The 24,380-nt window shown below is 34.6% G+C and overlaps 1 protein-coding gene across 2 annotated transcripts in view; it reads left to right on the top strand.

The window, feature by feature from the left end:
* Nucleotides 1-24,380, top strand: part of PCDH9 (protocadherin 9) — a 2,224,845-nt gene that overhangs the window by 1,655,819 nt on the left and 544,646 nt on the right. The window contains exon 5 of one of the 2 annotated variants that reach the window (XM_063425941.1): nt 1,890-2,091. In XM_063425941.1, the coding sequence (XP_063282011.1) occupies nt 1,890-2,091 (202 nt within the window). The remainder of the gene's footprint in view (nt 1-1,889; nt 2,092-24,380) is intronic. The other variant, XM_063425942.1, reaches the window with a different exon arrangement.

Consider the following 24,380-nt stretch of genomic DNA (forward strand, 5'->3'; position numbering starts at 1 on the left):
ATGACCCCAGCAGGAATTCCTAACAGTTCAGATTTACATATTATGTTATTATGTTCCTAGGATTAATAACCTACTGACTTTTGGAAAGAGTCATATGTGTGCTAATCTAGCATATAAAGTTAGAAACTACATCCTTACCTCTACCTGTTTTTTTGTTGTGTTGCATTGCTATATTGCTTTATGTTTCTAATGTATAGTGAGATAGTGAGTGCCCCTACTATGTAAAATGTTATGTTTTTGGTAGGACTGGATTAGCCAGATACTCACCTGTCTATAAAGAGAACCTATCCTGGAAGCATATGTGCAATGCACACTTGAGAATTTTACACCTACAGGCGCATGGCATAGACATCCAGCAGTGTTTCTATGATTTTTTTGTTTGTTAGTTTTGTAATTGAAGCTTTAGATATATTTAAGTTTGAAATATCCTTCACACCACTGTGCATTTTCATTTCTTCTTGTTTTTTGTATTAGTGAAAAGCGAATTTAAAAAAAAATAGTTTAGTTTCTGAAAAATGAAAAGAAAAAAAAGTAGCATGGAATTAAGTTTCTAAAGTCACCTCCATAAACAAACTCTAAACACTAAGAAAAAATAATTTAGGTCTCATGTCAAATTTGTCAAACATATGAATGACACTGTAACTGTCAAAACATTCACAGGTCAATATTCTTTAGAAATACTCTTGCGGCATTAATTGACATTTGCTATAGAACTTTAAGGTTATGTTTCTTGCCTACTGCAATGTATCAAATGTCAGTAATTAAAGTGAACCAAAGCGGAATTAATTTTGCACCAGCTGGCAGGTTTTGTATTTGTTTCCCCTTTTCTTTCAGTTTTTAATCATCATGATACACCTTGAATAGACTTTCAGACACAAAAGTCATATCCCTAGCTTTTCAATTTTCTTATCTGGTTTTACATTTATCCAACAGTGTAAGCTTGGTCTGTGTACCTGATAAATTTTGGATGGCAAATTAAAATGTCAGTTCAATTTCTGGGTAGTATGTTATTAAAAGAGCTCTGCTAATCCTATATGTATTAGCATAATATACCAAAAGAGTCTTTTCGTTTATAATGATTAGACTATGAAGCTTCTAATGATGGACAGATACAGTGTAACTGAATACAGGATATCTATCTTTTTTTTTATTTTATATTACTTAACAATCATTTCAAGCTCTTTCATTGTTTCTCATGCATTTGAGCTTGTTTGAAACTCCTTTTAATTATATTTATGCAAGAGTGGTATTGATTTTGTACTACCTTGTTTTAGCTTAGATATAAAAACCAAATTGGAGAATCATTCACATTCACTCACATTCATACACATGTGTTTTCTGTTTAGACTCCTATCCCTGGAGTCTAGTGGTTTGCTGCTGGGAACAGTCTGTGCACTGAATGCAGAGCTCACTTCAGCTCTGTAGCAATGCTGAGGCTGGGATGATGTTTATCCTGGCTCCCCACATATCACACAGGGCACTTAGGGAGTGGTACAGTCAGAGCATAGACTGATCACAGCAACCCTTAGCCACTCTCTAAGCCAGGTTTCCCCAAACTCCGGCCCTCCAGATGTTGCTGAACTACAACTTCCATGATTCTATGATTTATATTCTTTTATATTCCCTCACTGTATTGCTTTTTTTTATTTTAATTTGTACACAACGAAATTAAAGAATGATCAACCAATTAGTAGTTAAAATTAAAATCTCATGTCTACTGATATGATCTAGAGAGGATAAAATATGAATTAGCTGTAATACATACATTAAAATTGTATTTTTACAATGTATTCATTCTGTATGTATTGTCCACAAAAAAGGACCAACATATAACTGAAAGATAAATGAAGAGCAATAACTCATGTACCCTTCTTTGCTCTTATTTGTAGTCCCACCGCCGTGTTACATTTCACCTCCCTGATGGTTCCCAAGAAAGCTGCAGTGACAGTGGACTTGGAGACCATGAGCCTGTGGGTAGTGGAACTCTGATCTCTCACCCTCTCCCTCTGGTTCAGCCACAGGACGAATTCTACGACCAAGCCTCTCCAGACAAGAGGACTGAAGCTGACGGTAACTCCGATCCCAACTCTGGTGAGTCACGCAATTTGATTTTCAGTTTTATTATCCATTTCTTAAATAAAATATATATGTATTTTCTTCACAAAAAATGAAGTCAGATGCAATACCCCACAGTTTAGTAAATGCAATAAATGTGTAAATCATTTATAACTGTTTGAGCTTAAATGTAGCCATGCTTTTATGGAATTCAATTCAAATGCATGTGTTCAGACTGAAGCATATTCAAAATATTTTAAGACCTACTAACTTTAGCCATGCATCAATTAAGGAGGTGCTATTTGCACATGTTTATGAATACATTTTAAAAATCATTAAGTCAATAAGGATAATTTTTAATAGCTCTATAATTATTCACAGAGATTATGATTAATATTTAACACACAATTTTTCATTATCACCTATTGCAAAAATAATGCTGCAATATCTAAGAAAAGTTAGATATGTATCTGTATATATAAGATTTGCAGAAAATAAAATGTAACTATCTCTTTATATTACACAACAATCATTAAAAGGTGCTCTTTCAGCAGCATAAAATATATTTTAACCCACTGGGGTAAAGTGAATAATGTATTTTTTTAAAAATACACTACCATGCTAAAGAGACTCATAAACATATATTTAACTGTATAATTTGTGTAAAATGTTAACATGAATCATCCAGACTAATCATGTCATTTATATTCTCAGAATTGAGTCCTCAAATGTTTTTGCATATTTCATTACTGTAATTATATAAAATTGCACTCACTATTTTCCAAGTGTTGTATTCTTTTGTTTTGTTTTTAATGTAAAAACATATATGTAGCATTGAGATAAAAATATGCACATTTTGATGTGATGCATAAAAAGATTACAATTCATTCTTAATGTGTTTACGTTAAGGATGTTTTTATTTGGCATATTTCCTACTTTGAAACATATTAGAGAAATCGGTAGAACTTGTACCCTTGATCTCTGAGTTTCCAGGGTTTGGGATTACAGACTATTAAACTCTCATTGCGTTTGATTGTAAGTCCAAAAGTAATTTTAGGGTTTTGTGGTTTCTCTGTTAGAGAAAAAATGGCCTTCCTTTGTGCATGCATTTTGATTACTTATTGTATAACATGTCCTCTCAGTTCTTCACGTTATTCAAAAAATCATGTGCCTGCATGTTCCACCTTTCTTATACCAACCAATACCACTCCTCAATATTCCAAGACATGAATGGAGGATTGGGAATTTTTTTTTCTGCTTCTCACCATACATTTGATTTACAAATAGGAAAAATGGGTCCCGAGGTTATTCTTGATGAAGGAAAACAATGATTTAGAATGTGAGATTTTCTACCCACATGTTAATCATTTTTATAATAAAAGGAATATTGAATATAAATATTTAGCTGTTAGGAGCTGCAATTTGTAAGAATATTTTTTGTTGGTTCAATGATTTTTTTATATAATATATATATATATATATATATATATATATATATATCTATATATATATTATATATATATATATATATATATATATATATATATATATATATATGTCTATATGTATATATATTATATAAAAAATAGGTAGCTTGGCACTCACCCTTTCTTCAATTAGTTGTTTTGATGCCTTGGTGCAATCCCACGTTATGGAATATATACAGCAATAAGAGATGCACTCTCAGGTCTTTACAAATAATTCATTAGTATTTATTCAAAAAAAGGTTACATCATCTGATCGACGTTTAGACCCTACAGGGTCTTCCTCAAGATCATGTAAATGCAACCACTGCTTCATCGTTCTTTAGTATATGCAAATCATTGGACCACTGCCAACATTTTCTCTTACAGCCGGATGGTGTGGCCCGGTGGTCAGAGTGATTTTCTGGTCCTTCAGAGTTTTTCAATAGGTTTGACTTGCAGCAGTTTTCAACAATTATATACAGGCCTAATGCTTGCTGTTTCACACTGAAAAAGTACATAGCTGGCATCCATGTTGTTTGGAGGCGTTTGCTATGCTAATGGCGAAATTGAGTAGAGCACTACTCAAGAATTGCATAGAACAATTTTCCATGAAAAACCAGTCTACAGCCAATAACAAATAAACCTAAAGCATGTAGCTTGTGCAATGCAAGATAGAGAAATGTTTTACATTGAAAATCAACATTGCCATCAAACTTAAATGTTGGTGTTTGACAGTTCACAGAATTAAAGGGTTTATGCAGTATAACCATTTTGTTATTACAAAGACTTTTACCCCACAATGTGCAAATGTTTGAACTCCTACTGCGATGTCTTTTTTATTTGTAAACCTTTTTCTATATTGTAGATAAAGATCTAAGCCAGTAATTCCCAATGTATCTTGGACCCATTCACACTTTATAGAAAGAAAAACTTTAAAGGTACATCAGAGGTTTATACATTTTACATCTAACTGCAGCATCTGATAGACAAGCAGGCAACAATGAGAGTGTGTGCTTCTAGTTAATCTGACTTACATGTACATAGTGACAAAAGATGCGCAAGTGGAAAAAAATATATATATATTTTTGAATTTGGTAATTCTAAATTCCTAAAATATTGATTCGGATTAACTGAATCTTGGTTTGGAAATTTGTTATTTTTTGAATTACAGTTTGAAAATGTGTTAACTCTCAAATTTCCAGAGCTCTTTATTCCATATGGGTAATGCATGAAAATTTGAAATCACAAAGTTACAAAGGAAAGTACCAGTTTAGGGAGATATCTGTTAAACTGCTGATATATGAAAACTAAGAAAAGCCATTTTCTTCTTTTTGATCCTTCATCTGTTACGTAGATAACTCCCTAATTTGCTATATTGTATGTAGAAGTTCCATAAAGATACTAAATACCAAATAACAGAGCTATCTGCTGAATAGCTTCCTAAATTGGTATTGGTAAATTATTTAGATCTTTCAGCTGTTTACTAGATAACTACCTAATTTACTATACTTGCGTGGGATGGCCATAGTTAAGGATCCTATAAATAAGGCTACCAAATTAGGGAGCTGTTGTGTTTAGCAAGTAGCTCCCTAATTTGGTCTCCTGAAAAATGACAATCAAACATAAGGGTACCCAGTTAGGGAGCTAATCAGCTGAAAGACCAAAATTAAGAAATTTCGATATCAGATAAAAGATAGCTCCCTAATTTGCTATCCTGTGTAATTGGCGCACACTATATATACATGCAGCACTTACATTCTATAAACATTGGACATGCAGCACATATATTTTATATACTTGCAGCAGATATATATTATATATATATATATATATAGAGAGAGAGAGAGAGAGAGAGAGAGAGAGAGAGCATATGCATTCTGTATACATTCAGTGCATACTTTCTGTATAAACTCCGCACATACTTCTATATATTCCCTCTAGCATGTAAGCTCATTGAGAGGGGCCCTCAACCCCTGTGTTCCTGTGCGTCCATTTGTCTGGTTACAATTACGTGTCTGTTAGTCCACCCATTGTACAGTGCTATAGAATTTGCTGGTGCTATACAAATAATCAAATAATAATAATATATAGATATCTTATACGGTAAATATGGCAATCCCTTCAGGATTGCACATTTGTGAGTTCACTACTAAACAGTTGAAAGATCAGAATTAAGAAAAACCCTTTCCTTAATTTCAATATTTAAGCTGTTTAGTAGATAACTCCCTAATGTGGTATCCTTACAGGGGATTATATGGAATATTTAAGGATACCAAATTAGGGAGTTATCTACCAAACAGTTAAAAGATCAACGAGGGACTTTTACATATTTGATATTTCAGCTGTTTAGTAGACAACTCCCTAATTTGCTATCACTATATGGGATATTTGAAAATACTAAATTAGGGATCTAACAACTGAACAGTTTAAAGATTAAAATTAAAAGTCATTTTCTTAATACTGATTGATATTGATTGTTCAATATAACTCTAATTTGGTATCCTTATTAAAACGAATAGATCTGAAAAAAAAATGTTGGTTTATTTTTGGTTTGATTTGTTATTTTCAATTTAGAAATTAGTTTTGTTCAAAATTGCTGAATTTGTACAAATTCAGCAATATTTAGATTTGGGGCAAAGCAAATTACACATCCTTAATAATGACTACAGTCCATTACATATCAAGTGTTTGTGATACATTTTGAAGTGACGTGTGACACACTCATTGAAGCATAATATGGACACAAAATATATATATCTATATATATATCTATATATTTTAACTTGATTGTGTTAATAAAGCTGCTATGCTCAAATCAACAGCACATGGAGAGACAAAACAATATAAAAACAGCCAGGTGCAAACCATATAAGCACTCCCTCAAGTGCTTTAAATATTCAAATGTATATAGGATATAGAATGCACACCATAACAATCTCAAAAAAATATTTAAATTTTATTATGTACAAAAAAGTACCAGAATGTAAACATATAAGAAAAAATAAATATAAACAAAGTAACAGAAGTAAAGGCAGATACAATAAAATAATAGTAATAAATTACCACAAAAATCCTTACAAGCCTCAGACAGAAACACGAGTCACCAAACCCCCCCCAACGTTTCGGCACCAACTGGCTGCCTTTATCAAGGGTACCCCAAGCTGCTATGAACACAAAGTAAAGTAAATTCTGAATGTTATTTTGCCCTTTTTCTAATTCATATTGCTGCCCATTTCTAAAACTATTTATTTTGTTACTAAAACTTGAGGCTTCGACAAATTCACATTCTGAAAGCTTTACACACAAACACACAAGTTCTATTCCCAAATGTAGGTGGACAACCTGTCCTTTTATCATTAACCCCTTAAGGACCAAACTTCTGGAATAAAAGGGAATCATGACATGTCATGTGTCCTTAAGGGGTTAAATAGGATCTCAGTGGGCTATGACTGCTATTTGACTGATCACTCTCATTTGTTGAATTATCAAGTGGAGGGATAATCAAGTACATATATCTGCCAAAAAGGGTAAACATTTTGAAACTCAACAGGCATAAACTAAATAAATAAATAAAATGAAAATTGAAGAGGCAAACTGCTAAGACCGTTAATGCACATTAATTACACACAAATATAACATTTCACCTGTCATATTTAGCAATGTTTTGACACATACATAATCTTTAAAATAGAAGCTACAATCAAAGACAATTAAGCATCATACAGTGAGTAAAAAAATCAGTCTATGCTAAGTTCACATTTCTTATTTTTTTTCACTGTTTCAATGTTGATATGTAAGCTTTTTTGCCAATACTTACATTTGTAGCAAAGCTTGGTGACCTTCCAATATTTGTTGATTCTTCCACAGATGGTCATGAAGTCATTTACTTATTTTTATGGAAGAATGACATGCAGACTTTAATCTCTTCATGCATACTGTGCACCAGATTTTTTAGTTGTTTTGTTTTTTCTAACAAAGCAAAGATGAAACAATCAACATTAAATCAAAGTAACACTAAAATATTCCAATAAACATCATAGTGTTGTTAGTACTATTTAAAAAAAAATGCTAAATATTCACAATCAACACTTGAAAGTTAAGGTATGATCCATGACCCTGTTTACCTTCATATGTTCCAGTAAGCAGCTTGATCTATTTATTTAACATAGTGTCATCATTTCGATTTTAATTCTTTATTATGATTGCTATATTTATCAGTATTTTTTCTTGAAGTCTTGTTAGTCTATCACTAGGCACTCACATCTTTGCAATGCACATCACAGGGTGTGCAAAATACTTCACAGTGTAATGCTAATAAATAACCTTGCAGAAAATATCTCAAGCTGAACTTACATTGAGAAATAAACATCCAAAAAATACAGTGAAAATCACAAACTGTGGAAAAAGTGTATTAAACTATTAAAACTGAAATTTCATGAATCCAAAACTAGAGGTTTGGAATAGGTGGAGATACCTGTTTTGTTCTGATGGATTTTTTTTTTTATTGATTTTTTTTGTTTACTACTGGTTGTACTTTTTAACATACAAATAAATATTTGTAGATTTTGGGGTAAATTTGGGTCACAACTTGTGGCTTTGTTCCTGTTCATGCTTTGTTATATACTCCAGTTCATGCTTTGTTATATACCTACAGTGAATATAACTTATTTAACCCCTTAAGGACACATGACATGTGTGACATGTCATGATTCCCTTTTATTCCAGAAGTTTGGTCCTTAAGGGGTTAAAGGGAAACTCACTGTCACTGGCATCAAGGAACTTCAGACACAATAACCACTTCAATCATATGAAGTAGTTATGATGCCAATAATGTCCTTTTAAAACACACGAGAATATAGTAATATTCTTTAGTAGACTGCACAAAAATCACAGTTTCTTCATGTGTACTATAATTAAAAAATTACAGCCATTGGAAACAGATGTGCCTGACCATCTTTTATTTGACGCAAAATATAAATCTGAGGAAGAACCAGTTCATAGAGAAGAAAGAAAAAGAGTAACAATATATCTACATTGATTTCATGGATACTTGGTTGGTGTGGTTCAAGAAAACAGTTAAAACAGATTCCAAAGTATTATCTGAGCACCCTCTATCAATGATAAATGTCTAAAAATATGTGACTGCCAAAATTGTTCTATCAAAAAATAAAAATAATAACATAATATATTGTTTCCTTTTCCTGGTCTCTGGCCATGGCATGACAACAATCGGTAGCTCCTCCAATCCCAATAAGATAAGAACTTATTTAATATAAAGACATAAGTACCACTTCTTATCACTCCAGCCAAGGGAATGTCCTTTGTGTTGGACTATTATCAGGAAAAGAAAATAACAATATGTAGGAATACATTTTCTCCTTTCCTGACCATATCCATGGCAGCACAATAATGGGTAATACCCATGCCGCAAAAACCAAGGAGGGATATGAGAACACAGACTTCATATAGAATGCATAAACCAGATATGTATTGAAAATCAAACAGGAAAACATCAAACTTAAACATTATATTAAACATTAGAAACTGAGAGAACATGTTTGTCAACATTACTAGATGGATCAGCTCTGACATCCAAATGATAATGTCAACTCAGGAGAAATTTTGCCACTGCTGCTCAGAACTAGAAAGAGATCTAGTTGAGAACTTGAAGAACCTCTGCAACAGGAACACGTGAAGCTTATTGCCTCTTTAGATGCTTGTAATCCCCTTCTGGATCCGTTGGGAATAATGAGAAGTCTAGAAAAAGTACCCCATTTGATTTCCTTATACATCTGACTAAGTCCAGAGCTGACAGATCTGAAGCCCCCTCAGTATCTTCCTGCATTGCAGACAATGCAATCCACATTCATATGGAAGATGTAACTTTTGATCCAAATTCCAGAACAGTTCATAAAGGGAAACTATAGTGCTGGGAATATAGAGTTGTATTCCTAGCACTATAGTATCCTATCTAGTGTGGTAGGAGGGAGCGCATGAGCCCCCCCACTCTCATTCCCCACCACACAGCATAGAAACCTTATTGTCACTTATTCCTCTCCTCCTCCCCCGATGTCAGCCTCTGTCCGGGACCTAATGCACATTAGAACTACCTCATAGGAAAGCATTGGATCAATGCTTTTCTATGGGGTTTTAGCTGATGCTGGATGTCCTTGTGCAGAATGTCAGGACATCCAGCATCAGTTAGGCGACCAAATGTCACCTAACGACCCGGAAGAGGCGGAGTTAACACTGCAATGTAATTATTGCAGCTTATCAATAAGTGCAATAATTATAATACCAGGGATAATGAGCTGAAGTAGTCTTGGTGCCTACAGTGTCCCTTTAAAACAACTCTGTTATGGTGAAAAACTGTAAAGGGTTCTTTCATGGAAAGATCTTGTAGTTCCGAAACCAATCTCCCTGAAGCCAAAGCCAGCAAGAGGGTTATCTTTATGGTAAGGAGGTGAAGAGAGCTTGATTCCTATGTCTCAAAAAGGAGGATACTTCATGCCATTAAAACTAAAGGGAGATCCTATGGAGGATAACAGGCTTGATATGAGGGTGCATTTTATTCACTGCCGTTAGATATCTGGAAACATCCATATTAAAGGCCCATTTGTGATTAGTTACAGCAGAAAAAGCAGAGACCTATACTTTCAAGTCAATAAAACATTATCCTGCTTGAATAAAATTAAGGATATGCTTAGTGCATGGGTTACGGACATGTATATCTTTGAAAGGTATTCCATACCTGATAGTATGTGGAAGAAGTAGACTGTTTTCCGTATTATTATTATTATTATTATTATTGCCATTTATAAAGCCCCAACAGATTCCGTAGCCCTTTACAATATTTTAAAAGGGGGGGAGTAACAATAAATAGGACAATTACAAGAAAACTTTCCGGAACAATAGGTTGAAGAGGACCCTGCTCAAACAAGCTTACAGACTATAGGAGGTGGGGTATTAGAAACATTAGGACAGGAAATATCAAGTAGGAGTGGAGCAGAGCTGGAGGAGAGAGCAAAGCACTGTCCCATAGGAGAGAGCAAGAGACAGGTATGTAAGGTAGAGATTACTCTGGGAGGCCATAAGCTTTCCTAAAGAGATGGGTTGTAATGCCCTTCTTAAATGATTGAAGACTAGGGGAGAGTCTTATGGCAGTAGGCAAGCTATTCCATAGGAGAGGAGCCGCCCACGATAGGTCTTGGAAGCGCGAGTTGGCTGTACAGGTGCGAGTAGCGGTCAGGAGGTGGTCATGGGCAGAGCGGAGGGTACGAGGAGGGGCATACCTATGGATCAGTGAAGAGATATAAGAGGGGCTAGAATTGTTCAGTGCTTTAAATGTATGGGTTAGCACTTTGAATTGACTCCTATAGGATACAGGGAGCCAATGTATGGACTGGCAGAGGGGTGAGGTGTGAGAGGACCGACTAGAGAGGAAAATCAGTCTAGCTGCAGCATTCATTACAGACTGTAGCGGGGCAATATGGCTTTTGGGGAGACCAATCAGGAAAAGGTTTCAGTAATCCATGCGGGAAATTACTAGAGCATGGACAAGCTCCTTGGTAGCATCTTGTGTAAGAAAGGGGCGGATGCAGGCTATGTTTTTGTGTTGGAACCTACAGGACTTGGCAACAAACTGGATGTTAGACTCAAAGGTGAGACCAGAGTCAAGTATGACGCCAAGACAGCGCACTTGCAGGGATGGACTTATGTGAATATCACTCACTTGAAGGGAGAGCGAGAGAGGAGGATCAGTATTAGGAGGAGGAAAGACAAGAAGTTCAGTTTTAGAGAGGTTAAGTTTCAGAAAGCGTGAGGACATCCAGTCAGAGATGGAAGAAAGGCAAGCAGTGACACGTTGCAGGGCGGCAGGGGAGAGGTCCGGGGAGGAGAGGAATATCTGAGTGTCATCAGCGTACAGGTGGTAGTGGAATCCAAAAGAGGCAATACGTTTACCAAGAGAGGCAGTATAAAGAGAAAATAGAAGGGGACCAAGGACAGAGCCTTGGGGAACTCCAACCGAGACAGGACGAAGGGAGGAGGTATCCTTGGAAAAGGAGACACTGAATGAGCGTTGGGAGAGATAGGAGGAAAACCAAGAGAGGACAGAGTCACAGAGACCGAGCGATTGAAGAGTTTGAAGGAGGAGAGCATGATCAACGGTGTCAAAGGCAGCAGAGAGGTCAAGGAGAATTAATAGTGACCTTTGGATTTAGCGGAGGTTAGGTCATTAGTCACTTTGATAAGAGCAGTCTCAGTAGATTGGAAAGGGCGGAAGCCAGACTGAAGAGGGTCAAGGAGAGAGTTGGAATTAAGGAAGTGAGACACACGGGTAAAGACAAGTCTTTCCAAAAGCTTTGATGAGAAAGGGAGCAGGGATATGGAATCATAGTTAGAGGGGGAGGATGGGTCAAGAGATGTTTTTTTTCAGGATAGGTACTACAGTGGCATGTTTAAGGTCAGCAGGAACAGTGCCAGAAGAGAGAGAGCAGTTAAAGATGTGTGTTAGGTTAGGCACAAGACAAGGGGAGAGAGATCTGATGAGGTGCAGCGTTCAAGGCAGATGTGAGGGTAGTGTTATATGTGGAGATGGCCAGTGAGGGACAGGAGAGGGAAGGGATGGATATCAATGTCAGCTGACAGCTGCTGGAGGTCAATAGATTCCACCATAATGCTCACCACATTTTTTTTTTCTCTTGCTCTGTTTGATGAATTCCTACATATAAAAAAAAATTGGATATTTGAAAACTAAATGTTACAAAGGAGCAGAGCATGTAATGCAGCTCACGGAAAAGTCGATTTCAATGCTGTGGTGTGCATGTGCATGATCAGTTGATTGTTAGTCTTCGGAAGTTGTTGATCACGCACAGCTTTCCTTATGTCTACTTTGAACTCAAATTCAACACAGGAAACCATTCCAGCTGTCAATTTAGAGGTTTGAGAAAGATGTTTTATAAAATGTTGCTTTCTATTAAAATGGATGGTTTATAAAATAAGACTGCAGGAACAGGCACATTACCATAAAAGTACTTCAACAAGCTACATGCTTTATTTGCTGGGAGTGTTCCTTTAAAAATATCTGAAAGTTAACACTTTTAGGAATTGAACCTATGGATTAAACAGGTAATAGAGATACCACATATGAATCACACACTACTGAGATATTTTAATTGGGTGTTTTTGTTATATAGGTATATTTTATATTTATAGTGTTGGATATTTTAAATATGGGGACAATGGCATTCTGGATTTTGTTTCCACTTGATTTAATGCACGTGATGATTATCATTGATTTACTTTGCCCATTTTCCCTTGTTACCTGTGTTTAAGAGCTGTTAAGAGTGATATATGTATAACAGCCACTATGTCTTCTTGATGATGATGTGGTTGAACCTTATCCCCAGACTACTTGTTTACGCATAAAGAAAGTCATTATTCGAGGATCAAATTGGAAGATGCATTAAAGTTTCTCTGTGGATTCCCTTTTTTAATGAAAACACTATGCAGCCTCCTGCAGTTAAAAAAAAACGATACAATATAATTAAAGTAAAGCACTATCATGTTTTGTATTAGTAATTTGTTTATACTGTGCATCTGGCTTCTAAGATACCATCTTGGGAAAAATACTCATGTCTTGAGTTGTCTTGAGCTTTGTGAATGTCTCTCCTAAAAACTAAATCCCATTGAAATGGTTTAAGCTCAACCAGACAGCAGCACATTGGTATATTACTTTGCTAAAACCAAAGGAGAAGCCTTTAATACACTATCCAAAAAAAATAAGACGACCAATGTATTTTTGAAAGTTTTAAAACAAGACTATAGAGGAAAATCCTACATTTATTATTTTCAATAATATTGAATTCTTAATATGTTTAATAATTGGCATGTAAAATAAAAGAATATAATCTAGTGTAATATTCTCTGCCACAAAATTAACATAATTGGTTGATGACACAGCATTTATCCTTGTATGCACTAAAGGGTGATTAGTTTTACATTTTGGAAGGAATAGCATTGTTTTGGCAGAATCACAAATGTGTATGCAAAACAGTCAATTTCTACAATATTTTTCATCAGGAAGTCTACTGCTTTATTCAAATGAACACACCACCAATTTATAGCTAAGCACATTTACTGAATATGTCAATTATTTTGAAATTGAAGGACGTAGTTGGTATTATACCAGCTTCTATCCACCTTCATACAGATTATTTTTTGTGATCTGTGCATATAAATGTCCAACCCATTGCTCCTAAATTATATATAAATATAGTTTTGGGAGTCTTGCTTTATCTGGATGCTACATGCAATACTTTAAATCCCAGAATAATTATCATCATATGCATTGCCCTATTTCCTGAAAGTTTGATACATTTTATAAAGAGGACCAGATACACACTGCCATTGTAGATCAAAATGCCTCCTATTAGCTCTAAACATATCTGGTGGGGATGTAAGCTATTGAGACCTATATGGAATAAAGCATTTAGAGTTATATCAGATTTAGTGGGAGAAGATTTGGAAGATAACTCAATGGTTGCTCTTTTTCATTTTAATTTTAAGACGATTCTCAACTCAAAATAGATAACTAATAATCCAACTATGATGGTCATAAAAATAGAAATATCAAGATATTGGCTACAGAAAAAGACTCCATCTTGGACCCAAGTGCTAACTCCGCGTAAATACCAACACGATATGGAAAGGGGAATATCTTTTCAATATGATAGCCACTTAAAATTTGATGAGAGATGGTTACCATGGCTAGATAATCTGACATAACTATATACCTTGTTGCGTTCTCTGCTATGAATATCCTTATATATAAAGATCACTCTAGTTCTTCCCTATGGTATTGTATTCAGGAAAGTTATGAAGTAACCTAATTATTATAGTTTAAGCCCGCCTAATCCGCTCTGTCCTTTTAAATTGTGTTTTTTGTGTGTGAAGTTTACTCAACAGTTCATATTTCCTTCCATTGTAAATCAAAGTCTATGTCTAATTCTGAACTGTTTTTGTCTGTGATGCTACATATGTAATATTTGCACAAAGAATAATAAAAAAAAAAGAAAGAAATCCTATCAAGCAATCAAATTTGAAATGAAAGAAAAAAGAAAGAAAGAAAGATGTGGGTGGGTGGTGTGATGCGATTAAAGTTTTCACACATTAACATTTGTGTTGTTATAAAACAAAAGAAAATGTTATAAAACAAAGAAACAAAAAAAAACAATGTTGTGCAGCCTCTGTCATCTCAAACTGACATTTCTCCTATTGTTTCCTCTTCTTCTCTTCCTTTCTTCCTTTTCTGATCTATTTCTTTTTAAAACTTAAGACTAAGTAGTGTTTTGTCATACGTGATTTCCTACACCTAATAAATCTTGACAAAGGGTGGAGTTTAAAGCAAGCTTGTCAATCTTTGTCAAGTTTGTCAAGCTAACAACGGAAGTGGAGCTTGTCTTAAACTCCTCCCTTTGTCAAGATCTGTCAGGCATAGGAAAAACACATAACACAAAGCAGTCCCTACTTTGTATTACATTTTAAAAAGAAATCAGAAATGAAGAAAAGACTAGATTCTGAAATATGAAGAAAAGAGGAAACAATGGGAGAAAGGTAAGTTTGAGGCAACAGAGACACTTAAGTCTTTATAAAAATATATTGACAATATTTTAAGTAAAAAAAATGATCAATTAATTTGAGAACTTTTAGGCCTAAACATATTAATTAATATTGCTTATTATTAATTTATATTTTACTATTTTACTAGTCCTTGTTTAGTTTCAGAAATACTTTGTATATGGCTTTATCGTTGTCAAATCAGTTTATATACGTCTCAAGAATGCCCTGGCAAATTCATCCAGAAAGTGATAATGCACATGGGCTCTCTGTTGCCAAGAAAAATACATTTTTAAATTATCTGAAATAGTAATCAACACAATGAAGGGGAAATTATAAAAGCTAAATAATTGCTGATTTGAACAGAGTGTAGAAATATTGAATGAATGAATGAATCAATTGTTAATTGATTTCCCTTCATATGGCAGTGGGATGTCTGCTGAATGTCATATCTGGCCTTAGATTTGTAGTCATCTTAGTAATATTTTAAATAAACACCTTTTCGTATTCAATGACAAATCTACACACACTCTCCCAGATGTCCCTCATTAGGAGGGGCAGTCCCTATTTTGATCCCTTTGTCCCTCTGTTCTAATGTTCTATCCTATTATCCCTCTTTTCTAGGAGCTCCAGATTATCTGTGTGAATGTAACACAGAGCTCCTCAGTAACAAATTTCACAGCGATCTGTCTTTTAACTACTATAAATGTGTTTAAAAATCAGGCTGTGTAAATAGGATCCTATGTACTTGTACTAAATTACATTTTAGTTGCAGAAATTGATATTAGTAAGTTAACTAAAATATCTCAAAACAGCCCTACCCCTGACCACTTCCCAAATAACACCCCTATAGGTAAAGATTAACTCTTTGTCTATTTGACATGTTAGTACATGTAAGATGCTAAGTATACTAACAGGTTTATGCATTAAATTTAGAATTTTCACGAAATTAAACCAGAATAGAAAAACTCACAGAGGTAACAGTGTTTTTCCAGTTCAGCTATTTTCACTAAATTCAGAGTTTAATTAATATTTCAGTAAGTATCAATAGTGTCCATCAATGTTCACAAAACAGTGAGAGCAATCAACCTATCAAAAACATAAAGAACATGGGAAGTATGAACATATAAGAATTGCACTAATAATTATTTGCATGTCTACATATTTCATTATAGTATCATTGTAAGCAATATATTTAAAAAAAATATTTTAAAAATATATAAAAATACAATTCTAAGCTTGCTGAAGTGCGTACTCTCTTGTGTGTGCACTCTCTTTTTTCAGTTTACACAAAGTGCAGATTTCAATAGAAATTGGTACGTATATTAAATGTAAACTATAGGCACCAAAACACCTTAAGCGTAATGAAGCAGTTTTGGTGTATAGATCATGCCCTTGTAGTGTCACTGTTCAGTTCTCTGTTAGTTAGGAGTTAAATCACTTTTGCTTTTGTTTTTGCAGCCCTAGGCACACCTTCCCTGGCTGTGATTGACAGAGCCTGCGTCAAAACACAATGGTCTAATTTTCAATCAGATGTAACTTACCTTAAAAGTTTTTATCTCCTGCTCTGTAAATTGAACTTTAATCACATAGATGAGTCTCCTTCAGGGGCTAACAGGCTATTATTATTAGAGCAGGAGATAAATTAATAATAATAATAATAATAATAATAATAATAATAATAATAATCTAAGTTAAACAGATTTACAATAAAGGAAGTATAAAGATTAGATGACTCTTAAAGGAAGTGTTAAAGAAGGATGTGCAAGTAACATGCTGGAAGGTGTGGCTGGGGCTGCACAAACAAAGTCATTTAACTTCTAAATGGCAGATAATTGAGCTGTGAGACTGTGAGGGGCATGATCTATATACCAAAACAGCTTCATTAATCTATAGTTGTTTTGGTGACTATACTGTACTTCTAACTAACTTTGTCAAACCCCTTGGCTGTCAATCTCACAGCCAATCCTGTTACTTCCTGGTTGTTTAGCTCAGTGGAGATAAACTAGAGAGACAGGCACAGAGCACCTGCCTTTCAAAGAATTCTCATTGAGCTGGACTGGTCAGTACAACGTATTGAGGCTGGGTTAGAAGGGGAGGGATTGCAAAAGTATCCAAAAAAGAGATCTGCAGGTTTGGTAAGCTGTTTTTAAATATACCACCAGTGAAAATAATGCAGTATTAAATACATGCATATTTTATTGAAAAAATATGTATTAAATATTGATTTTTCCATAATTTTTTTGTCATTTGAGCAGTGGAGTGTCCCTTTAACTTTTGTTAAATTGACTCTATAAAAATTATAACGATTTAGCTTATACAAGTTGGAAACTTGTGTCCCCTTTGTGAAATTATTATTTACTTCTGAACTTTAGTTAATTCCTTTCCTTTATCAAAATGTAAAATCAAAGCAGAGACTATCAATAATAGGAAATGATTAATTATGTTTGTTACGGTTCAGCTATTGACTCTTTGGGTACCCTGACTATAGTTTATGAATACATTTTGTATGCCAAACAAATAAATAGCTATTCATATCCCAATGCATGTAATGAAACTGATGGATGGCAACACCTTCAATTAGGCCTTAAATCATCTCAAAGGAGACATTTACAATATTAAAACACTTATAATAAGGATGCATTGCAGTGAAACACAATTTTCCAGAGCAACTGTGCATACAATCAGTTACTCACCAGGCTCACTTTGTCTTGCAGAAGAAAATCTCTCGATTGTGTAGAGTTGAATGAGGAATGAATGTTTTGAGAATCAATGGTTATATTTTTCTTAGTGTTAAATCGTGATGTGTGTCACAAGCCTATTAAAAGAGACTCCAGTTGAAGAGGCACAATTATATTTCACACTATTCTAATGAAGAATGTGATGAAAAGAGACCAAGCAGATACATGCACATTGTTAAAGACTTTTCTTACTTTTAGTTTAGCTATTTCATTGTTGTATTTATTCATCTAAAGAATAGTGAGAAAAGAAGAATAAATAAAGATTTTTATGTAAATGACTGTATAGGCCTATACAATATCTTTCAGCAAACTAACCTCATGTAGTTGCTCGTTGAATGTAGTTGGGCGTGTGACTTTTATTTAATATTTTCCATTATTTTTTTTATATTCTTTAGGCACTGTAGTATTCTAAAAGGCAAATTAAACAAAGTTGTTTTAAGAATTTAGAGATTTGTCAAACTATAAAAAAAATGAACTATGATTATTTTATGGAATTGTTATATTTACAAAGTAGCCTACATGATCATGCTTTCTGTTATGGTAAACGTTGTTTGCTTTTTAGCCTCACTTATCACTAACCATTAGCACATAGCATATCTATCAGCTGGAGGCACCGGTATAATTATCTAGTTTAATTAGTTCTCGTTGTAGTAGAGTGAGAATCATCAATCTGACTATATTTACCGCACATTGATAAATTGGACTGGGAAATGACACATGCCAGAAACAAATTCACAAATTTAGGAGCTTAATATAAAAATAATGTAAGAAAAAAAGTGCTTTTTGAGGTTTGGTAGCACTTTCATTTACTTTTAGACTTCAAACATAAAAATATAAAGTTAAAATCCCCAGAAATTCAATAAGGTGCTTTTGGTGCTTTTTGTCTAGGTTATATCTATATTTATTTTAGTTATTGTATACAATTGCTTATAGAACCAGATATAGTATTCTGTCTCAATTTAAACTCACATGGTTATTTACTAAAGTTAGAACTCAAAGTGAATTTCAAATTTAAGGGAAAAAAAATCAAGCTCAGGGCATGTCTAACTTTGCAATTGTTTTTTCTTGTTTAGCTATTTCAGCCTTAAATTTGAAATTCACATTTTTGAATTCCCAATAACAGGTATGATGCATTGTTTGTGCACCATTTTATCAGGGGTCTGTCATGTATACACTGATCAGCCACAACATTAAAACCTCCTGCCTCATATTGTGTGGGTCCCCCTTCATGCTGCCAAAACAGCTCTTATATATTGAGGCATGGACTCCACAAGATCTCTGAAAGTGGACTGTGGTATCTGGCACCAAGACAATGGCAGCAGTTCCTTTAAGTCCTGCAAGTTGAGATCTGGGGAATATGGAGGCCAAGGCAGCACCTTGAATTCTTTGTCATGTTCCTCAAACCAGTCCTTAACAGTTTTTGCAGTGTTGCAGGTTTCATTATCTTGCTGAATAAGACCAAAGCCATGAGGTAACACGATTGCCATGAAGGCGTGTACGTGGTTTGCAACAATTTCTAGGTAGATGGTATATGTCAGAGTAATATCCACATGAATGCCAGACATTTGAGCTACAGTAGCTCTTCTGCATGAACAGAACAGATGGGCTAGCTTTTTCTCATTGTGTGCATCAATGAGCCTTGGGCACCATTGACCCTGGTTGTTCTTCCTTGCACCGCTTTTGGTAGGTAGTAACCTCTACATACTGTGAACATCCCACAAGACTCAATGCGTTGGAGATGTTCTGACCCAGTTTTCTATTCATTATCATTTAGCTCATGTCATAGTCACTCAGATATGCCTATTGATCCTGCTTCCAACACATGAAATTCAAGAACTGATGGTACACTTGCTGCTCAATATATCCCACCTCATGACAGATGCAATTGTAACAATATAATCAATATTATTCACTTCACCTGTCAGTGGACTTAATGCTATGGCTGATCAGTGTATAAAGTATTGTAGTTATATAAACGTATATCACAAACTAAAGTTTATACACTAAACATTGAAAAGATAGTGAAATGAAACATGAATTAGCATGAATTAGGTCAACAAGAACTAATTTAAAAAAGTCATAGTTCAGCTATACAAAAAAGATAACAGAATCAGTAATAGGGAGTACACACACACACACACACGCACACATATATATATGTGTGTGTGTGTGTATATATTTGTGTGTGTGTGTGTGTGTGTGTATATATATCCCTTCACAGAGTCTGCACACCATTGAGACACTCCAGGGGTGTCTCAGGGCTTAACACCAATGAGATACAACATAAAACCAAAAGGCAAAAAAAAACGACAAACTGTGAAATGGATGCCACCTGGAAATGTAACAGTATCCTTAGTGAGTAAATGATAAGAGTAGTAAATAAACAAATGTAGCAAAAGAATATGTAACATAGAAGATTCAAAAGTAACAAAAAATAATTATATATAATGTAACCACAAGCCTTATAAGGCTATTCCTAGACCAAATGTTAATATATAGCACAGAAACAAATCCAAAGGGTTAGAACATCATACAAAAAGCTGGCTTGATTGAATTGGTCAATATGGATAATGTTCAAAATTGAATTATAAAGGTTTACATATCTTAACAGGCTAAGGGTTAAAATATTAGTTCTTCTAAAAATGTATATAGGTACTCTATATATTGTTATAAATGTATGAGATTGCCTGGGACACCCATGAGTGCATATTTTTTACTGATGCCTTTGGGTATCTATTTAAATGACTAGACACACTAAATCCACATTGTATACCAAGTTTACATATACCAAAAGATAGGGAGAGGTAAAATAAAGTAAAGTAAGCCTCTCTCCCTGAAAAAAATAGTAAAATAGGTAAAGGAGGTTAGTATTGAGATACGAAAGTAAATCAAACCATCATTGGAGTCCAAATTATTATTATCATGTTATTATTTCTATAGTGCCAACAAATTCCACAGTGCTTTACAGTGGGATTGAAGGTCACCAAATATGACAAATGAAAACGTGAGGTGAAGTGCCCATTAAATCGTAGCAACTATGCTCCACACGTTTAGGTGCAAAGCAATGTGCACCTTTGTCAGGAGAAAAAGGATATACTGAAATTGGTTTCACTTTAATATACGTCATCAAGTAGACATAGCCTTGTTCAGCTATAGTTAACAGCTTAGCGAGTCATCTAAATTTTGCAATTCTATCTTCAAAACACTATAATTTACTATAATTTACTGTTTACTGAATAAAATAATTGCACCTCTACATTTTTAAACCTGTCAAAAGTGAAGTAAATAGTATCTCTAATAATTTATAACATTCCTAATATTTAAGCAAACAATAAAATAATTTCAACAAAAAAACATATAGTTTGAATTTTCTAGGTCAACCTGGACAAGATTTTTTATCTCTTTATTAGAAAGCAATGGGTCCTTTTTTATATAAACTTGTTTTTTTTTTAAATCTGTAGTCAAACATTTGACTAAATGTATTATTACAGAATGAATATAAATGTTTACTTATACTTTATTCTTTAAAAAAAAAAAGACAAATCATAATATTTAAAACAAATGTTTACAGCTTTCACCATCTACATAAACATATTTTATATCGATAAGCATAAAAAGTTAAGAAATTGAGAAAAAAAACTTTTATAGTTAGATGAAAATGTGTTATATGTTTCAATTTTCGGTGCACAAAAATGCCTTACAGCCTTTCTAATTCATAATCATGCTCATATTAATGATTCCGCATTTGCTCTTCAGGGAGGGGTAACTATAAAAGACATGCACAGCGGCTTGTAAACTAAGCTTGGTGTTAGCTTCAAATAAACATTGCTTGAAAACACTTGCTAGTTTACTTATAACCTAAGTCAAACAGTTGTTAAAGGACCACTCTAGTACCAGGAAAACATACTAGATTTCCTCGCACTAGAGTGCCCTGAGGGTGCCCCCACCCTCAGGGACCCCCTCCCGCCCGGCTCTGGAAAGGGGAAAAGGGTTAAAACTTACCTTTTTCCAGCGGTGGGCGGAGAGCTCTCCTCCTCCGATCCTCCTCTTCTCCTCCCCGTCGGCTGAATGCGCACGCGCGGCACGAGCTGCGCGCGCATTCAGCCGGTCACATAGGAAAGCATTCATAATGCTTTCCTATGGACACTTGCGTGCTCTCACTGTGATTTTCACAGTGAGAATCACGCAAGCGCCTCTAGCGGCTGTCAATGAGACAGCCACTAGAGGAAATAGGGGAAGGCTTAACCAATTCACTGAAACTGCTATGTTTATGAAAAAAATGGGTTAACCCTAGAAGGACCTGGCACCCAGACCACTTCATTAAGCTGAAGTGGTCTGGGTGCCTAGAGTGGTCCTTTAAGCTAGACATTCACATTTAAAAATAAAATTTTAATGTTTCCTTTAATACTTCCAAGAATGCGCAGCTCATCATAAACAATGTGTATATGTGGCATTGGTGCATATAAAAGCAAAATTCACAATATATTTACTACAGAATGGTACCGTATATACTCGAGTATAAGCCGAGTTTTTCAGCACATTTTTTGTGCTGAAAAACCCCAACTCGGCTTATACTCGAGTCACTGTCTGTATTATGGCAATTTACATTGACATAATACAGACTGGGGGGCTGTGGGGGCTGGCAGGAAGCACTTACCTCTCCTGCAGCTCCTGTCAGCTCCCTCCTCCTCCGTGCCGGTCCGTTCAGCACCTCTGTCAGCTCCCAGTGTAAGTCTCGCGAGAGCTGCGGGGTCATAGTGCGGCCCTCGCGAGACTTACACTGTGAGCTGACAGAGGAGCTGCACTGACCGGCGCGGAGGAGAAGGGAGCTGACAGGAGCTGCAGGAGAGGTAAGTGCTCTCTGCCAGCCCTCCTCCCCCCACTGAACTGCCAATGCCACTGGACCACCAGGGAGTTAGAGCCCCCTCCCTGCCATGTATCAAGCAGGGAGGGGGGACGAAAAAAAATAATAATAAAATAAAATACTAAAAATAATAATAAAATAATATTAAAAAAATAATAATAAAAAAAAATAATGTAACAGAAAAAATATTACAATTATAATAATTAAAAAATAATAATAAAAATCCCCACCCCCCACCAAGGCTCTACATCACACACTGCATCACACACACACACTGCACTCATACACTCTGCACTCACACACACTGCACACACACACACTTCATACACACACTGCACTCATACACACACTGCACTCATACACACACACTGCACTCATACACACACACTGCATTCATACACACACACTGCATTCATTATATACACACACTGTGAATAAATATTCAATTAATATAATTTTTTTAGGATCTAATTTTATTTAGAAATTTACCAGTAGCTGTTGCATTTCCCACCCTAGTCTTATACTCAAGTCAATAAGTTTTCCCAGTTTTTTGGGGTAAAATTAGGGGCCTTGGCTTATATTCGGGTCGGCTTATACTCGAGTATATACGGTAAGTATTTTCTAGCATAGCATTCAACTGTCTCATTAAAAACAAAACAGTTCTTGGTACAGTGAGAATCATCTACACTTTAGGTTGCACATTTAATGACAGTGCATTGTAATGAACTGCAAATCTAGCACAATTAATGTGTTCAGAATAAAAAAAAAAAGTAACTAAATATACATAAATAAATGAAAACGATGCATCATATTTTAGCTCATATGTGTTTCCGGTAAGATCATTTAACCATTAAAGGTGTGATTCTTGTGCAGCTAGCATCCAAGGATCCCAAAAGTAAAATATAGGATTTACATAAGTTAATGTATTTAATTTGAAGCATTTGATTAGTGAAATGTGTTTAGACTTTTTATTCTGAAATATGAATGAAATAACGTAATCTGTCTAGATGTATTGTACAATATAGGTAATGACAATTTCCCAGAATTGTATGTGTTGAAATTTTTAAAATGACTATTTTCTAAAAATGAATTTATAAGATTTGAATCTTGAATCTTTTATTATTGTCAAAGATTGGATGTTTATTCCCTCAATAGCTAATAGCTGTTGACTTGAAAAATATAGATGATTTAGTGATGTTTTTTTCTGTTCTGTTATTTGATCTATATTTGCAGGTCATTTATACTCTTTAGTGAGTAGCTAGATATAAGTAGCTAGATATATAGCATTCAATACAACTAACTAAAATAGAAATACAGAGTGTAGTTGAAACTAAACCAATGTGGAAGCAGATACTGATATATATATATATAAAAAATAAAATATTAATTTAATGTCTTATTGATGTTATTATTATATATTAACAACATATTAAGGCTACTTCAAAATATTCACGCCTGATTGCATTGTATATGTGTAGTGTTTCTAATTAATTTAGCTTTTTAAATGAGAACATATCCAACAATGTGATGCCTATCACTGGTTATGAATAGGCTCCTAGGAGTTGTTGGGCTAAAATATCATAGTTGTCAACTTTACCAAATTTGGTGGGACTGTTCCAATTATGGGACAATAGA

This window comes from Pelobates fuscus, chromosome 1 (assembly GCF_036172605.1).
Source record: "Pelobates fuscus isolate aPelFus1 chromosome 1, aPelFus1.pri, whole genome shotgun sequence".
NCBI classification, from domain to species: domain Eukaryota; kingdom Metazoa; phylum Chordata; class Amphibia; order Anura; family Pelobatidae; genus Pelobates; species Pelobates fuscus.